This window comes from Danio rerio, chromosome 16 (genome assembly GCF_049306965.1).
Source record: "Danio rerio strain Tuebingen ecotype United States chromosome 16, GRCz12tu, whole genome shotgun sequence".
NCBI lineage: Eukaryota > Metazoa > Chordata > Actinopteri > Cypriniformes > Danionidae > Danio > Danio rerio.
Window position 1 is genome coordinate 52304634 of NC_133191.1, and position 17867 is coordinate 52322500.

The 17867-nt window shown below is 35.6% G+C and overlaps 1 protein-coding gene across 5 annotated transcripts in view; it reads right to left on the reverse strand.

Moving 5' to 3' along the window:
• Positions 1–17867, reverse strand: part of csmd3a (CUB and Sushi multiple domains 3a) — a 598216-nt gene that overhangs the window by 288666 nt on the left and 291683 nt on the right. For all 5 annotated transcript variants that reach the window (XM_068214255.2, XM_068214256.2, XM_021467030.3 and 2 more), the window contains 2 exons: positions 14894–15081; positions 13890–14084 (listed from right to left, as the gene is read on the reverse strand). In XM_068214255.2, the coding sequence (XP_068070356.1) occupies positions 13890–14084; positions 14894–15081 (383 nt within the window). The remainder of the gene's footprint in view (positions 1–13889; positions 14085–14893; positions 15082–17867) is intronic.

Consider the following 17867-nt stretch of genomic DNA (forward strand, 5'->3'; position numbering starts at 1 on the left):
CAGGTAAGACAAAAAACGGAATCTGAAAAATAAGGGCGAGAATGTGGCGGGATCCGAAAACGCGGTCGAAATCGAAGACGAGGGCTTTTGCTTTTTTTTTTTTTTTTTGGACGGCTTTTGCGAACCGTCGCTCGGGTTTAGGGAATGAGGAGGAGGAAGAGGAGGGCGGCCGAGTCGGCCAAGTCGGCCGATCCGGCGGCTTTTCGCGCGAGAACGGCGCGGACGCAAACGGCGTGCGCTCCCGAGAGGCGCCCGTGACGCAAAATAGCGCGCACAGCGGCCTCTCGCAGATCCGCGAAAACAAAAAAACGCTCGAATACGTACCTCCCAGGACGTAAATCGCGGTCCGCAGAAACGTCCGCGGGGCTACGTTTCCACAATTAGCCCGGGTTGTTTTATTTTCAACATTTACCTCTCTTAATCTTCTAAATCTTCAAACTAAAATGAAGATTCAACTCCAACAAGTCTTTCTATTAACTTTAAACACCAAAGATTACTTTTATTGTTAACATTTACTTCTCTTAATTCAATCCCACGTAACTCATGCTGGGTACTACAAATCCCCTAAGCAGGTAGTTGGGCCAACACAAATCTTTTATGTTGTCCCAACACAAAATGCGAGTGTTAAAACAAATAAATTGGCCAAAGAAACATATAAACATATTACTTACATTTAAGAACAGAAATGCTTTTTTTTTTAAATATAGACTTTTTGTAATAAAAAAAATGACCAAATAAACTCCTATTTCTCATCTCGCGCACACAGACCTGCTTGTACAACACTGGAATACATCACATGCGGTCGGCCGGTCGCATACGGTCTAGTCGCAGGAGTTCAAATATTTCAACTGATCCGCAGCTCAATTCGGATCCGAATTTTCAGCATTTGGAGATGATCGGAACTCAACGCAGCTCCCAGACGGCTCTCCATTGGAAATGGAAGACTTCCGGTCTGTCGCTTGACATTTGTCGTGTGCAGTGGAAAGAAGGCTTAACTGTTTTTTTTTTTTCTGCAAACCATTAAAAACACTATGTTGCTTAAAAGGGCTAATATTACTGACCTTTAATTTTTTTAAATAAATTAAAAATGGCTGCGACCTCGACCCTGATCCAGCAATCGCTGTTTTTGGTTGGTCTGACTCACTTCGTGGGTTCAGTCATCAAATATAAAAAGCTATCCAATATGGAAAGGTGATGGCTAAAAAAACTATTTTTTGTCTAAAAAAATTAAAAAAAGGCATCAATACCACTTTTTAAACCATGGCTTTCAGAATTTTCTAGCAATTTACATTTAGAGAGACTTAGACACAATCTATCTGATAACTTGCTGGCGTCGAACCCATCTTTTTAACTATCTGTCAAATGCCAAGGATAACAGTTTAAAGGTATAACCCTGTCATCGTCTGCAAGATCACCATATTGGCTGTGCCCACTGGCCTAGATATACGTGTAACATTGTTAAATCATGTATAATACTGGAGGAACTGATATAATAATGGTCTTTTGTCATTTTTTGTATTTCTTTTCTGTCTTTATAGTTGTTGTTGATTTTGCATTGTTCTGTGTTGTTTTAAGGTCAAAAATAAAAACATAATATAAAAAAAAATTTATAATAAAAAGCTTTTATTTAAAATTTTAATTATTTAAAAAGGCTTTTATTCTAGCCGAAATAAAGCAAATATAAAGAAAAAAATATTATAGAAAATACTGTGAAAAATTCCTTGCTCAAACATCATTTGGGAAATATTTGAAAAAGAATAACAGGAGGGTTAATAATTTTAACTTCAACTCTATGACTAGAGCTTCATTCAGAGCAGAACTTGAACTGTGTCAGACAAAAGGCAACATACAGTGTGCTGTAAATCTATATAATGTGACCTGAAATGACAGCGGTGGCGGCAGAGCAAGAGTTATGGCCGCATTGTTAACACTGCCGCGTTCAGTCATTCATCAACCGCCTCTAAACAGAATTATAGCCCTGACAATAATACTTTTCAATCTCACACTCTAAAATGCAACCTGAAAAGATACAGTCTATGCACGACCATCGATTAGTCCCCATCTGAATTATTTCTCCCCAATAAATGAAAGCATTTAGCATAAAGTAAGAGAGCGATGGGCAGATATAATTGTGGCATAAAAAGTGATTAGGATCTAATGGAGCGGGCTGAAGCTTTCATCCAGTCATGGAAGTCTGGAAAATACATAAATCTCTTTTTGCGGTGACATTTATAGCCTTTGACTTGCACACGTGGGAGAAAAAACTGCAGTGCCGTTTGCATTATTTGATGTGGAATTCAAAGTCCCCGTGTGGGTTTATTATTGCTGATCCCACAATATCGCATGGTGAAATATTAATTCTAGAAGATTAGCAAACATGACGCGGATGACAGAGGCAATACATCAGAGTGCTGAATTTGTGACTCGTCTTATAATTGTTCATCTGTGCGGCTGACAAGAAAAGTGTTTACAATGTTTCACGTCAATTCAAACGTCTCCCGGCTGCCGCAGTTTCACAAATCTAAAAACGCAGGACTTCTCTCAAAGGACCAAGCGCATACATGCGGTACAATGAGTTATGAATGTTGCTGGAGTTGCTTTTCAAAAGTATAGCTTGAATGATTTGGAGATCTGAGGAGAAACTGAGGGACTCAAACGTGACTACTGTGAAAGCTGCAAACCTTCAAGTAATGCTCCTGAAGAAAATAAAAGATGTGTTATGAGCTTTCTGTTTTGTTTTTTTCTTGAAAAAGAATGAAGGTTCTGTGCAGATTGTGTTAAAATGCTGTGTTTCATGAAGTTATTTGAGATCAATTTAAACAAATGTTACCCATCCTTATTAATTTGTCCTTATTTTGTTATTGCTTGCATAATAGCTTTGAGCATCTATTAATGTAGGTTTGTCATTTTTGCAAAGCAGATATAATTATTATTATAGTTTTAGTTAATATAATTCACGTTAAGTTTAAGTAAAAGTTAAATTTAAGTTTATTTTAAGTTCAATATTAGTTTAGTTTAAGTAAAGTTAAGCTACTGTGATTTAAGCTACTGTAAGTTAAGTTTAAGTTTAAAGCTAAGTTCAAGTTTAAAGTTAGTTGAGCTAATTTAAGTTAAATTAAACTAAGCTAACTTAAGTTAAAGTTAAATTAAATTAAGTTCAAGTTTAAATTTAAATTTAAGTGAAATTTTGTTTAAAGTTAAGTTAAGCTACTAAGAAAAAGTGACATTTATTTTAAGTTTATTTTAAGTTAAATATTAGTTAAATTAAGTTAGTAATTAAAATAAGTTAGTTATTAAGTTCAAGTTTAAGTTTAAAGTTAAGTCCAAGTTAATGTTAAAGTATAATGTTAAAAAGTTCAAGTTAAGTTTAAGATTAGTTTAGTTATGCTTGAAGTTAAATTTAAGTTAAAGTTAAGTTTAAGGTTAGTTACGCTAATTTAAGTTAAATTAAGGTAAGCTTAGCTATGTTAAAGGTTAAGTTAAAGTTTAAAGCTAAGTTTAATTTTGTTTAATGTTAAATTTGATGTTAAGTAAAGTTAAACTTTTAGTTTAATGTTTAGTTTAATGTTAAGTTTGATGTTAAAAACAGATTTAAGTTTAGTTAAGCTAATTAAGGCTAAAGTTAGCTAAGCTAAGTTAGAGGTTAAGTAAGTTAAAGTTAAGTTTAGTTAAGTTTTGATTAATCTTAAGTTTGAAATAAAGTAAAGTTAAGTTAAGTTAGTTTAAGTTCATGTTTAGTTGAGGTAAAGATTACATTAAACGTTGGGTTATATAGGTTAAGCTTAAGTTCAATTTAAGTTTAATGTTATGTTTTGTTACATTTTGCAGTTATTACTTGATTACAAATTAGTGAGATTTTTGACCATCTAAATTGTCATTTTAATCTATTGAATATACTGCTTTTCCATGCATTAAAATGACTATCAACTTATCTCAAGCAATAAGCAAAATTAACTCTAAATAAAACACAGTTCAAATGTTAAAGATACAAATGTTCAAGCTATGTTTTACAATGTTTTATGACTAAATTTTCTCAAATCGTAATACTTAAAAAAATTAATCATATTGCCCTAGGCTTACCACAATAAATTAAAACCTTTACAAATAAGAAAACAAAACAATAGTTAAATAGAAACTAATAACTAAATGTATAATCAAGGACAAATTACATTAAACATCTCCGACTTTATTAATTATACGTACACTGTAAACAATTTCCTGTAGAATCCACAGTAACTTCCTCTTAATCAATAACAGCAAGATCACTGTATTTACACCATTTATCATGCTGTATTATATGTACAGCATTGTATATTTTTACTGTAAAATATACAGTTTCACATAAAAATACTGTGTGCATTCTTCAGATAAAATATACTAAGCCACTGTAAACGTATCAGTCTGCTCTAATATACCTCTTTATGTAGTCATAGAAAAGCAGTCAAGCATTGTGACTTCATATGTTTAGGATCAAGCTCCTTGAGCTCCTCCATAATTCCCCTCAGTCTCCACACATGCAGAAGTACAGCATGTTCAGCTCATCTCTCCAGAGGCACAAATAAAACCCAAGCAGATCATCCAGCATCTCTTCTCACCCGCGAGTCGCTCGTACAGGTGGAGGAGTGAGTGTAAGAGAGCCGTCAGACGCCCCGTCAGATGCCCCTGTGGGTTTGTGCATGCATACGACAGTCCAAGCGCGAGACCCCCACACAAACACATCCATTATTAATCAATGGTGTGCAGGCTGAAGAGCAGAGGTCTATGAAGAGACTGGCAGCAGTGGAGAGTCCTGCCACCGCCGTCTCGTCCTCCATCACGACACCCACTGCCTGCTAATTGGCAGCAGACGGAAACCAACACTTCAGGAGTAAAAATAGAGGAAAAAGGATAGAGGTGGACAAAATAGACAAATCAAGACCTTGAGTCAAAGTGCTGATAGTATGATGATGTACTTTTGATTTTTTGCATGACTTTAATTACAAAAGAGCGGATCTGGAAATGACTGGATCAGCTGGTTTATTGAATCATAATTGGAGACTCACTCTGACTGAATCATCTGAATAAGCAAAGTGATTGGAGACTCCTTCCTGATTGAATGCAGTGTGTTACACCAAGCAACTTCCCTGCACAAAGGATCATGTACCAAAGTTCCCATCAGGACCATTTGACTTAGTGAGTTTGAGACTCGCTGACTGGATCATTTGACTTATTGAGTTTTTTAACTGGTAACTCACTCTGACTGGATCATTTGGATCAGACATTTATTAACTGGAGACTCGCTCTGATTAAAGAAATTGACCAGTAAGTAGTTGACTAGTAACTCATTTTAAACAGATCATTTGACTCATTGAGTTGTTCACTGGAAACTTGCTCTGAATGGATAAACTGAATCAGTGAGTCGTTAACTTGTAACTCACTTTGACTGGATCATTTGAATCAGACATTTGTCAATTGGAGACTCATTCTGACTGGATTAATTAAAACAATGAGATGTTACTAACTGGTAACTCGCTCTGAATTTATCATTTGGCTTAGTGAGTAGTTAACTGGAAACTTGCTCTGATTAGAATACTTGATTCAGTGAGTTGTAACTGTAAACTAACTCTGACTGGATCATTTGAATCAGAGATTTGTTAACTGGAGATTTGTTCTGACTATATAAATTGAATCAGTGAATTGTTAACCGGTAACTCACTCTGACTGGATCATTTGACTCGGTAAGTTGTTACCTGGTAACTCACTCTGACTGGATCATTTGACTCAGTGAGGTGTTAACTGGTAACTCAGTCTGACTGGATCATTTGACTCAGTGAGGTGTTAACTGGTAACTCATGACTGGATCATTTAAATCTGAGATTGGTTAACTGAAGACTCACTCTGACTGAAAAAATTGAATCCGTGAGTTGTTAACTGGTAACTTACTCTGACTGGACAAAGGATCATGTACCAAAGTTCCCATCAGGACCATTTGACTTAGTGAGTTTGAGACTCGCTGACTGGATCATTTGACTTATTGAGTTTTTTAACTGGTAACTCACTCTGACTGGATCATTTGGATCAGACATTTATTAACTGGAGACTCGCTCTGATTAAAGAAATTGACCAGTGAGTAGTTGACTAGTAACTCATTTTAAACAGATCATTTGACTCATTGAGTTGTTAACTGGAAACTTGCTCTGAATGGATAAACTGAATCAGTGAGTCGTTAACTTGTAACTCACTTTGACTGGATCATTTGAATCAGACATTTGTCAATTGGAGACTCATTCTGACTGGATTAATTAAAACAATGAGATGTTACTAACTGGTAACTCGCTCTGAATTTATCATTTGGCTTAGTGAGTAGTTAACTGGAAACTTGCTCTGATTAGAATACTTGATTCAGTGAGTTGTAACTGTAAACTAACTCTGACTGGATCATTTGAATCAGAGATTTGTTAACTGGAGATTTGTTCTGACTATATAAATTAAATCAGTGAATTGTTAACCGGTAACTCACTCTGACTGGATCATTTGACTCTGTAAGTTGTTACCTGGTAACTCACTCTGACTGGATCATTTGACTCAGTGAGGTGTTAACTGGTAACTCAGTCTGACTGGATCATTTGACTCAGTGAGGTGTTAACTGTTAACTCAGTCTGACTGGATCATTTGACTCAGTGAGGTGTTAACTGGTAACTCAGTCTGACTGGATCATTTAAATCTGAGATTGGTTAACTGAAGACTCACTCTGACTGAAAAAAATTGAATCAGTGAATTTTTACCTTGTAACTCGCTTTGACTTAATCATTTGGATAAGAAATTTGTTAACTGGAGACTCACTCTGACTGGATTAATTAAATCAGTGAGTTGTTAACTGGCAACTCACTCTGGCTGAATCATTTTAATCAGTGAGTTTTTATCCTTGTAACTTGCGGGATTGAATCATTTGAATCAGATATTTGTTAAAAAGAGACTCCCTTTGACTGGATGAACTGAGTCAGTGAGTCATGACACTAGGCTCACTCTGACTGGATTATTTGAATCAGTGAGTTGTTAACTGGAGACCCGCTCTGACTGAATAAATTGAATAGATTCTTTAACTTAAGTCGAATTTAATCAGTTTAAACTGGTAACTCACTCTAACTGGATCATTTGAATCAGATATTTGTTAACTGGAGGCTCACTTTGATTGGATCATTTGACTCTGTAAGTTGTTAACTGGAGACTGGCTCAGACTGAATAAAGCGAATCAGTAATTTACCTTAATTAAGTCTTATTAAATCATAATTTGTTAACTAGTAACTCTCTGACCGACTGGATTATTTGAATCAGAGATTTGTTACCTGGAGACTCAGTCTGGCTGGCTGAATTGAATCAGTGAGTTGTTAACTGATAACTCGAACTGGCTGAATCATTTGAATGTGAAATTTGTTAACTGGAGACTCTGACAGAATAAATTTAATCAGGGAGTTGTTAATTGGTAACCCACTATGACTGGATACAATGAATCAGTGAGTTGTTAACTGATAACTCGCTCTGACTGAGTCATTTGATTCAGTGAGTTTTTACCTTGTAACTCGCTCTGATTGAATCATTTGAATTAGAGATTTATTAACTGGAGATTCACTCTGACTGGATGAATTGATTCATAACACTAGACTTACCGACTGGATCATTTGACTCAGCGAGTTGTTAACTGGTAACTCACTCTAACTGGATCATTTAAATCAGTACGTTTTAACCTGGAGAACTGATATAATGGTATAATACCCAGGAGAATAAATTGAATCAGCTATTTAACTTAGACCAGAAGCTTGCAATAAAGCAGTAAAAATGAATGAAAGTGTTCACTGTGGTCTAAATCTATTCAACATGCATCTGTCAGCAAGTAGTTAGAGACACAGCTCACGCTAAAGTATAACTTCAGTCCAGATCTCCAGGCACATCGAGAAACATCAAGGAATATGCTGAATGCAAAATATAAACTTTTCTTTTCTCTCCTAGGAGATGTGTCAAGCTTTATGCCAGCAGATCATTTGCAAAACAGCGCAGAACAATGAGCCATTAGTGAGTCATTGTGAGCTGTTACCCGCTGCACTGCAACCAAACAACATCGCTTTCTGTTCCAGCGGATGGAGACTCGTTCCAACACAAACTCATCCAAACACAGACATAGCCAGGCTATCCATGCATGCATCTACAGTTGAAGTCATAATTTAACAGGGAAATGGATTTTCACAGTATATCTGATAATATTATGTTTCTTCTGGAGTTAAGTTTATTAGTTTTATTTCATAACAAGGTTTAGCCAGTCGTTAAAGGGTCACGAAACACCAAGACACATTTTTTGAGATGTTGACAGTCATATACGTGACCCACGCTGCTAAAACACTAGGACACATATATTTCACAAATAAAGTGAACATTCGGTTGTTTTTGCAAAATTTAAGCAAATCCGTTTTTCCTGTTTGAAAAGAAACTTTGAAACTGCGTCACGGCGATTGGATCTTTGCGTGAATTCCAGCGTGTTGACAGGATGTCTGTACCGGACTGTATAACGAGACATCTTTGAGTTTTTAAGCATTGCAGTTTTTCTTTGTTTGTTAAAAAGAGACTCCCTTTGACTGGATGAACAGTGAGTCATGACACTAGGCTCACTCTGACCTAGTCTGAGATCATTTAAATCAGATATTTGTTAACTGGAGGTTCACTTTGACTGGATCATTTGACTCTGTAAGTTGTTAACTGGAGACTGGCTCAGACTGAATAAAGCGAATCAGTTATTTACCTTAATTAAGTCTTATTAAATCATAATTTGTTAACTAGTAACTCTCTGACTGACTGGATTATTTGAATCAGAGATTTGTTACCTGGAGGCTCAGTCTGACTGGCTAAATTGAATCAATGAGTTGTTAACTGGTGACTCGAACTGGCTGAATCATTTAAATTTGAAATTTGTTAACTGGAGACTGACAGAATCAATTTAATCAGGGAGTTGTTAATTGGTAACCCACTATGACTGGATACAATGAATCAGTGAGTTGTTAACTGATAACTTGCTCTGACTGAATCATTCGATTCAGCGAGTTTTTACCTTGTAACTCGCTCTGATTGAATCATTTGAATCAGACATTTGTTAACTGGAGACTCACTCTGACTGGTTGAATTGAGTCATAACACTGGACTTACTTTGACTGGATTGTTTGACTCAGCGAGTTATTAACTGATAACTCGCTCTGACTGAATCATTTGATTCAGTGAGTTTTTGCCTTGTAACTTGCTCTGATTGAATAATTTGATTCAGTGAGTTTTTACCTTGTAACTCCCTCTGATTGAATCATTGAATTAGAGATTTGTCACAGTGACGCGATCCAATCACCGTGACGCAGTTTCAAAGTTTCTTTTCAAACAGGAAGAACGGATTAAGACATAATTAATTAGTTTTTAAGTGGTAACTTACTCAGACTGGATCATATGAAACAGATTAACATTGCAGTTTTTCTTAATTGCTTAGATGCAGCAGACAACTGAAACTCCACCTTTTCAAAACAGTTTACACACAGGCCTAAACAGTGGCGCTCATGGTCAAAATGCAACATTTTACTTGCTAAATACTCTAACAGTGTCATAACATTTACAGTTTTTCTAGTTTGCTTTGACCTGGTTAAAGAAACTAGATTCCACTTCATTTTCATTATCACTATCCCAGTAGAGCAGAAGACAGGTCTTGCAAATGTGTAATCCCTTTCTTGTTGGGTTGACACATTTTACCCACCATTTTTCAAAACAGTTACCACAGATGTCATTCAAGCAGTCCAAACTCCATTGTTTTAGTTATGGTAACCAAACAGAAACCATCTATTTCCAACCATTAGAAACCATCAAGATCAGTATGAATTTACTGAAGCACCAGTTTGACACTCCTTCACACAAATCTTCAGTAAGCAATCAGTCTGCAAACCAAAACGGTGGAAGGTCTGTGTTCTGTACAAGTATGGATGGATAAGGTCAATAGTGGCTATGTCCTATACTCCCAATAGATTTGACTGTATATTGGTTTACATGTGTTTTCTCTAGTATTTACAGTTTTTTTTTCAGTTTTCAGCCACAGTTTGAAAAAAGTCATGAATTCAATAGAAATTTAATCAAAGCATTTCTTATTCTGGATCCAATTCTTTGCAAAATGGCAAATTTAACAGCCTAAAAGGACGGACAACAAACGGCATTGGCAATAGGCTACAATGGCAAGCAATGGTGCACATGGCCACATGCGGCCTACTGGACTTCTTTGATCGGCCCGCATTAAGTATTTATTTAATTTAAATTCAACCGCAAACAGGGCCTTGCAATGTGCAGGTCTGATATTGCGAGTTTACAAAAGAAGACTTTCAGATATAGTGTCTTTTTTTGTGCAATCAGTTTCGTTATTTCAAATGGATATGCGTGGGTTCATCGCGCAAATAGTAAGGGATGCACATGTGGTATGTCATGTTCGCATTTTCCAGGTGCGGCATGTTGAAAAAATCTTAACATTTTAGAGTGCCACGAGCGAACCAAGAGTCATGTGACAGGAACCAACCAGGCAGCTTTACGCTTTGTATGAAATTACACAGTTATAAAGGAAGACTAACGATTTATCAAATCCAGATACAGATCCTCTCTCAGTGATGATCATTACATATACACCTCACATTCAAGCTGTCAAATTGTCTGACTTCAGTGCACTTGTTCAGCCCAACATAGGCTAGAATTCTCTCTCTGAACATAAAAAAAATCAATTAATCAATCAATCAATTAAGATAGAATCAAGATAGACAGACAGACAGATAAATAAATAAATAAATAAATAAATAAATAAATAAATAAATAAATAAATAAATAAATAAATAAATAAATAAAATAAATTAACTAAGATGAAACCAACAAACAAATAACCCTGTGGCATTTATATGAAGTTGATATTGTGATGCTGGTCTTAAAATACTTTCAAATACTGTTTTGGGTGTGAAATTGATTCTTTTTTTTAATTTTAGAGTTTTTATGAATGTTTATTAAACAATTTTTACAGAATGTTTTCTATTTTAATACACATAAAACCCAGAGTTTAATGTGGCTCCTTGGAAAAATCAATTGCCCATGCAGCTAAACCATGTATAATCCTGTAAACTACACATTCATTTTTAAACTTGATGTTTTCCCAACTAAGCAGGTTTTGCGTAAAATATGCAGTTATGAAAACAAAGCAGTTTTTTTTTTTATCTAAAATGTTAAGTTCTTGTTTATATAATAATTGCGGAGGTTTAAAAACTGTAGATTTTGTGTCAGACCATCTTATCAGACAATAATGTGTGTAAGAGAGGATAATAGAAATTAAATCCATCTTTGCAGCCTTATTTGATTAAGAATTTCTAATAAATCTCAAATTAACTATATTCAAGTTTGCATTGTTGAAGAAAGTCTTATTTGTTCTGTTTCTTCTAGATTAAAAACAAAAAAAAAAAGGTCAATATTATTAGCATTTTTTTTCAGATTGTCTACAGAACAAACCACTGTTATTTAATTATTAGCCTAATTACTCTAACTTGCCTAATTAACCTAGTTAAGCCTTAAAATTTCACTTGAATACTAGCACCTTGAAAAGTGAAAATCTAGTAAATATTATGTACTGTCATCATGGCAAAGATAAGATAAATTAGTTATTAGAAATTACTTATTAAAACTATTATGCTTAAAAAAATGTGTTGAAAAGAACTGCTCTATGTTAAACATAAATTGGGGGCATAATAGTTCTGTCTTCAATGCTATGTGTGCAAAAAAAAATAAAAAATCTTTCTGAAATCAATAGAATAGCCTTCAGACCACTTCTGTGTGATATCAATTCAAGGCCGTGTCAGGACGCCTCACGCTCAACCATGCGAAAACTCCTTTCTCTAGCAGACACTTGTGTCCTCTATTAAAGTACAAGGATTCAAAGAACTCTCTGAGAAAAACGCTATTCTGTCTGCACTGGGAACAATCCATTTATGGGTAATGGACTTTTGACTGGTTTGTGGGATCCTGCTGTGTCACTACCAGATTTATTGAGTAGCTTGCGGTGAGCATTATCTAAATATGTCTAATAAAATTGTATAAAAATAAAAATATTACATGATTTCTGTTAGTTGTAGTCAACAAGACATGTCATATATTTATAATTACACAAGTAAAACAACATTATTTTACATGTAAAAAAAATATGAATTAATCAAGCACAATAAATATGCATGTAACTTGAAATGTAAAGTGTAATATTGATGTACACTGTGAAAATATATCTTATTTTAGTTTCCATATTTTGTGATTCATAACTGTTTTAAGTGAAGTTTACCAGTAAATATATACTGGTTTGCTCCACATCTGAATGAACCTGATCTCACAAATCCTTCTTTCTTTAGTTGCCTGAGTAAATCACGCTTTATCTGACAGCTTTTCTCTCTCAGAAATAGTCAAGAAGAGAGAAAAACTTCTTTCCATGTTGGTGAGTTTATAGATTTGCATGTAAACCCATGAAACAGACACCTGTAATGAGGTGATTCTGATAGTTCATTTGATTGTGTCTCATCAGGCAGTGTGAAAGGTCACAGAAATGCCTTACATCTGCTTCTTTTATTAGCGAAAGGTCATTCAACACTCCTCGATTCCTGTCAGATTATTCAGTACAACAGGCTGCAAAGGCATTTTGTGTTTTCTTACAGCACCATCTGTTAGCATTATTCAAACACTGATTTATTATAGTACTTATCATATTCTGATTGTTTCCATCTTCATAGTTTCAGTTTATTATTTACATTTTAGCTCAAGTTTTATTAACAAATTTCCTGTAATTTCCTGTGTTATTGTTATTTCTATCCATCCTTCCATCCATCATTTAATCTATCTAAATATCTGTCTGTCTGTCTGTCCGTCTCTTTATTTATCTGTTCAGGTACTACTCGATTTCAACATTATTTAAGGTACATACAAGAGGGGACCTGAAAAATGTCCCCCTTTGGCTCTAGGTCCCTGTTAGGGGGTGTAATGTGAAATGTGATTTAATTGAGCAAAATAAGAGGGATCATTCAAAGTGCATGCACACTGATGCTCAGGTTTATTTTTATTTTATTTTTTACTTTAACATGCACTGTAAAAAAAACAATTATTGGACTATATTTCACTCACCGGCCACTTTATTAGGTACACCTTACTAGTACTGGGGTGGACTGCCTTTTGCCTTCAGAACTAGCTTAATATGGTTATTTTCTCTTTTTCGGACTATTCAATGTGATTCCTAGAGGTGGTTGTGCATGAAAATCCCTGTAAATCAGCAGTTTCTGAAATACTCAGAAAAGCCAGTCGGGCACTAACAACCATGCCATGTTTAAAGTCACTTAAATCACATTTATTCCCCATTCCGATGCTTGGTTTGAACTGCAGTAGATCGTCTTGACCATGTCTACATGCCTAAATGCATTGAGTTGCTGCCATGTGATTGGCTGATTAAAAATTTGCATTAACGAGCAGTTGGACAGGTGTACCTAATAAAGTGGCCAGTGAGTGTAAAAAAATAGGTCTATTAAAAAAATAGAAATGTACTGACAGCTCATTGCAAGGTTTTTGTACTGTAATATAAAAAACCCAAAACAGACAATATATCACTTTAAACTATTAAAAATATTAATAAGTCACTTCTTTAAACTTAAAGGATAGACATTGAAAGACAGAGGTCTCATAATGCAATTAACAAGCAGAAATAAACGTAAAAAAATTAAAACATGAATCACAAAATATGAAACACTGCTAATATACTCATATGCTTTACAGTGTGTACTGTATATTTCGGCTCATAGACAGATAAATGGGTTGTTCCCACGATGCAGATGTGACTGTACCTTGGCAGCTGGGCAGAGCTCTGTTCCACTCAGGCCTGTTGGTGGCGCCCATGACGCAGGTGAGGCTGGAATATCCCTGTAGCTGGTAGCCTGGATCACAGTGGAAGGTCACAGTGGAGCCCAGCTTATAGTCTCCACCCAACCGCGTGCCATTCATCACGCTGCCCGGGTCAAAACAGGCCTCACGCAGTTTAGCTATACGGGAGAGGAACACAAGACATATGGCGAATGATAAAGCTGAAGAAGATGAAACGAAATGCCAAGCGGTGAGTCACTGTCAACCTTTCAAACTTTCCAGTTTTTGTGGTCAAGCTTCTTAAAATAGTATATCACGGCCATCTTAAAGGAACAGGGCACATGAAAAGGAACACTCTGTCAGCATTTGGTCATCGCAGTCAATACAAATCGATATGTGCAGCGCTCCAGAGCACGAATACAGATTGAGCAAACACTAAAAACACACACACACATATGGGTTGTTTTAAAAGAAAATTTGTTATATTTGCACCCGCTTTGAATGATATCACTCGATTGAATGGGCATTATCAGTGGTTATCAGCTGATAGATATGGGCCAGTAGGGGCTTAGAAGGCTATTATCATCCATCCACATAATTAATCAGCTATACTAATAGAAAAGACTCCAGATCCAGATCTGTCTTTATAGTATTGTGATGGTTGGGTTTATGGTCGGGGTAGGGGTAGACGCCAATAAAATACAATTAATTAGAAATTTAATAAATTATATAAATAGTTCTTGTTAACTTCAGACCACATATGTTCTATAGATGATCAACTATTTGGATGGATGATAACAGCCTTCTGAGCCTACCAGTAGGTCCCATATCTATCAGAAAACAACTGATAACGGCAATTCAATCTAGTGAAAACAATCAAGTTGGCTGTATATTTATGTAGTTTGTAGTCTGTGAAAATGTCCATACTAATTCTATTCATTTTAGTCATGTGTGATACTGAAAATTCAAGGTGACGTCAACAGCATACCTTTGTATTCCAGATGGAAGCCTGTGTAGCTGACTGACCCGTCACTGCGGAAGGCGATGTGCATGATGTTGGAGCTGCTTTCAACCTTTTCTGGCAACTTGCTGTCTTGGAAGGTGCCGATCAGATGACTGTTGCTGTGAGGTCCGTCGTAGATGTATAAGAAGTCATAATTGGGCTCAATGCTAAAACTGAGAGAAGACATGGAAAGAATCAAAACACTGCAAATTAAATTATCTATTGACTTTTGCAGTGGCACAATATATCAAAATATTTGTCAATTAACAGTTTCTGTATTTTGTGATTCACAAGTATTTTCTGTTTGTTTACGGTTATGATTTGCATTATGGGATGTTCAACTCAGGTCTGTCGACTTTTGATGTTGAAAATTCAACTATGAAGTTGGACAAAGTGACTTTTTAGTTACCTTTTAGTTTAAAACAATATATCATTCATTCATTCATTCATTCATTCATTCATTCATTCATTCATTCATTCATTCACTTATTCACTCATTCACTCTTTCATTCACTCATTCATTTATTCATTCATTCATTCATTCATTCATTCATTTATTCTCCTTCGGCTTAGTCCTTTATTTATCAGGGGTCACCACAGTGAATAAACCACCAACTATTCCAGCATTTATTTTACACCGTGGATGCCCTTCCAGCCGCAACCCAGTACTGGGAAACACTCATACACTCTCACATTCACACACACTAAGGTCAATTTAGTTCATTCAATTCACCTACAGTGGGAAACCGGAGCACCCAGAGGAAACCCACACCAACATGGGGAGAACATGCAAACTCCACAGAGAAATGCCAACTGACCCAGCCAGGACTTGAACCAGCAACCTTTTTGCTGTGAGGCAACAGTGCTGACCACTGAGCCACCATGCTGCGCCTAACAATATATTAGATAAGAACAGCCATTATAGAATTATATTTAATATATTAGATATTTTTTAATTTTTTATATTAAAAAAAAACAGTCATTGGAATTTACCACCAATACATACACACACACACACACACACACACACACACACACACACACACACACACACACACACACACACACACACACACACACACACACACACACACACACACACACACACACACACACACACACACACACACACACACACACACACACACACACACACACACACACACACACACACACACACACACACACATATATATATATATATATATAAAATTTTTATTAATTTATTTATTTTTTTATTAAAACAATGTTATAAAAAAATTTTTTTCCCAACTTTTCAACTTCAAACGTTCTTGAAGGACACACCAAGATCCCATAATGCAATTCAAAAGCATAAATAATTATTTTTTTTTATCATTGATAATAATAATATTTTTTTCCTATATTGTAGAAATAAATTATATTTCAAAAAATATTCACATATACTGTAAGGGGCCGACTATATCGAATGCGCTTTTTGAATGATTTACTATCGGGTGCGAGCATTTTGTGCTTATGTGCCCTACATGCCTTATGTTTTAACCACCAGCTATGTCTTGCATTTTTGTCGATGCGTGCTGTGCGTCCACAGTTGAAAAAAAGTAAAAAGAGAGAGGAGAGACTTACTGCTGAAAAAACAGATTAAACCAGACTAGGCTGGTTGGGTGGTTTTAGCTTGTGGACCAGCCTGGTTTTAGAGGGGTTTTGGTCATTTCCAGGCTGGTTTCCAGCCATTTCCAGCCTGGTCTTAGCTGGTCAGACTGGAAAATGACCAGCTAATACCACCTTGATCAGCTGGTTTGGCTGGGCAAGCTGGTTTCACCTGGTCATCTCCCATCCTAACCAGCTAAGACCAGGTTGGACATGGCTGGAAACCAGCCTGGAAATGGCCAAAACCCATCTAAAACCAGGCTGGTGCACCAGCTAAAACCAGCTAACCAACTTAGGCTGGTTTAAGCTTTTTTCATTTTTTTTTCTTCAGGAGGGTAGTGGTCACTGTTTCAAGTTATCCAGAGCTGTATGACTTTACAAATCTTGAATATCATTATCATCACAATATTGTTTAACATTACAACTTATTATAAAAAGTATGATAAATATTATAACAATATCAACAGCAACACTCACACACAAAACAAAACTGAATTAGTCATTGTCCGGTGACATAAAAAAGTGCAAAAGCGAATGGAAAAAAAATGTGTGATCGGCACCTAAATCATAAAGTTTTTTTCAGATCTAAGTAATGTTGTTTTAGTCAATTAAATCCAGAGTTAGTGCAATAGAGACAAAAACAACAACATTTTGATTAGGAATTGACATCTTGAATATATTTTCAACAAAATTAGAATTAATAAAACTGGAAAAAAAATTGTCTTAATTTTTTTGTTCGTATAGGAGAAAGAACAACTTTGAATAGTGTGTATTTAATAACAATAAACAATAAATAAAATGTAGACTGTGTGTACATTTTGGAACTGTAACAAGGTCAATACAAACCATAAACCACCAATACTGCACTGAATCAATATTAGGATTGGGAAAATACTGACAAAAACACTAATTATGCAGTGTACTGTTCATTTAAATTTTCATGATGATGCAAACTTCTTAAAAACAGTGATGGTGGTAAAAGTGGAACGCAAAAACAAGCAGCATCCTATTGAAAACATTTATCAAGTACTTGTTGACAACAACACAAGCTCTATCCAGTGTTTATGGTGTGCCGGATGAGGACGTTAAAACAAGCCTGTGATCTTCCTAAAAGACCTTTTGGGTCATCTGAGGCAGAAAAATGTTTTCAAGAGCCTTTTCTGCATGCTTCAGGTAGAGGGGAATGATATGAAGTGGAAACAACCAATGTGGGTGGAAAATGCACGTAAATGGCAGAGCAAAGCTTTGGGGAAATATAGTCAGAAAATGTTGCACTTCACATTAAGTACTGCAATATGAGCAGAAGTCTATATTAATGTCATTATAAAGA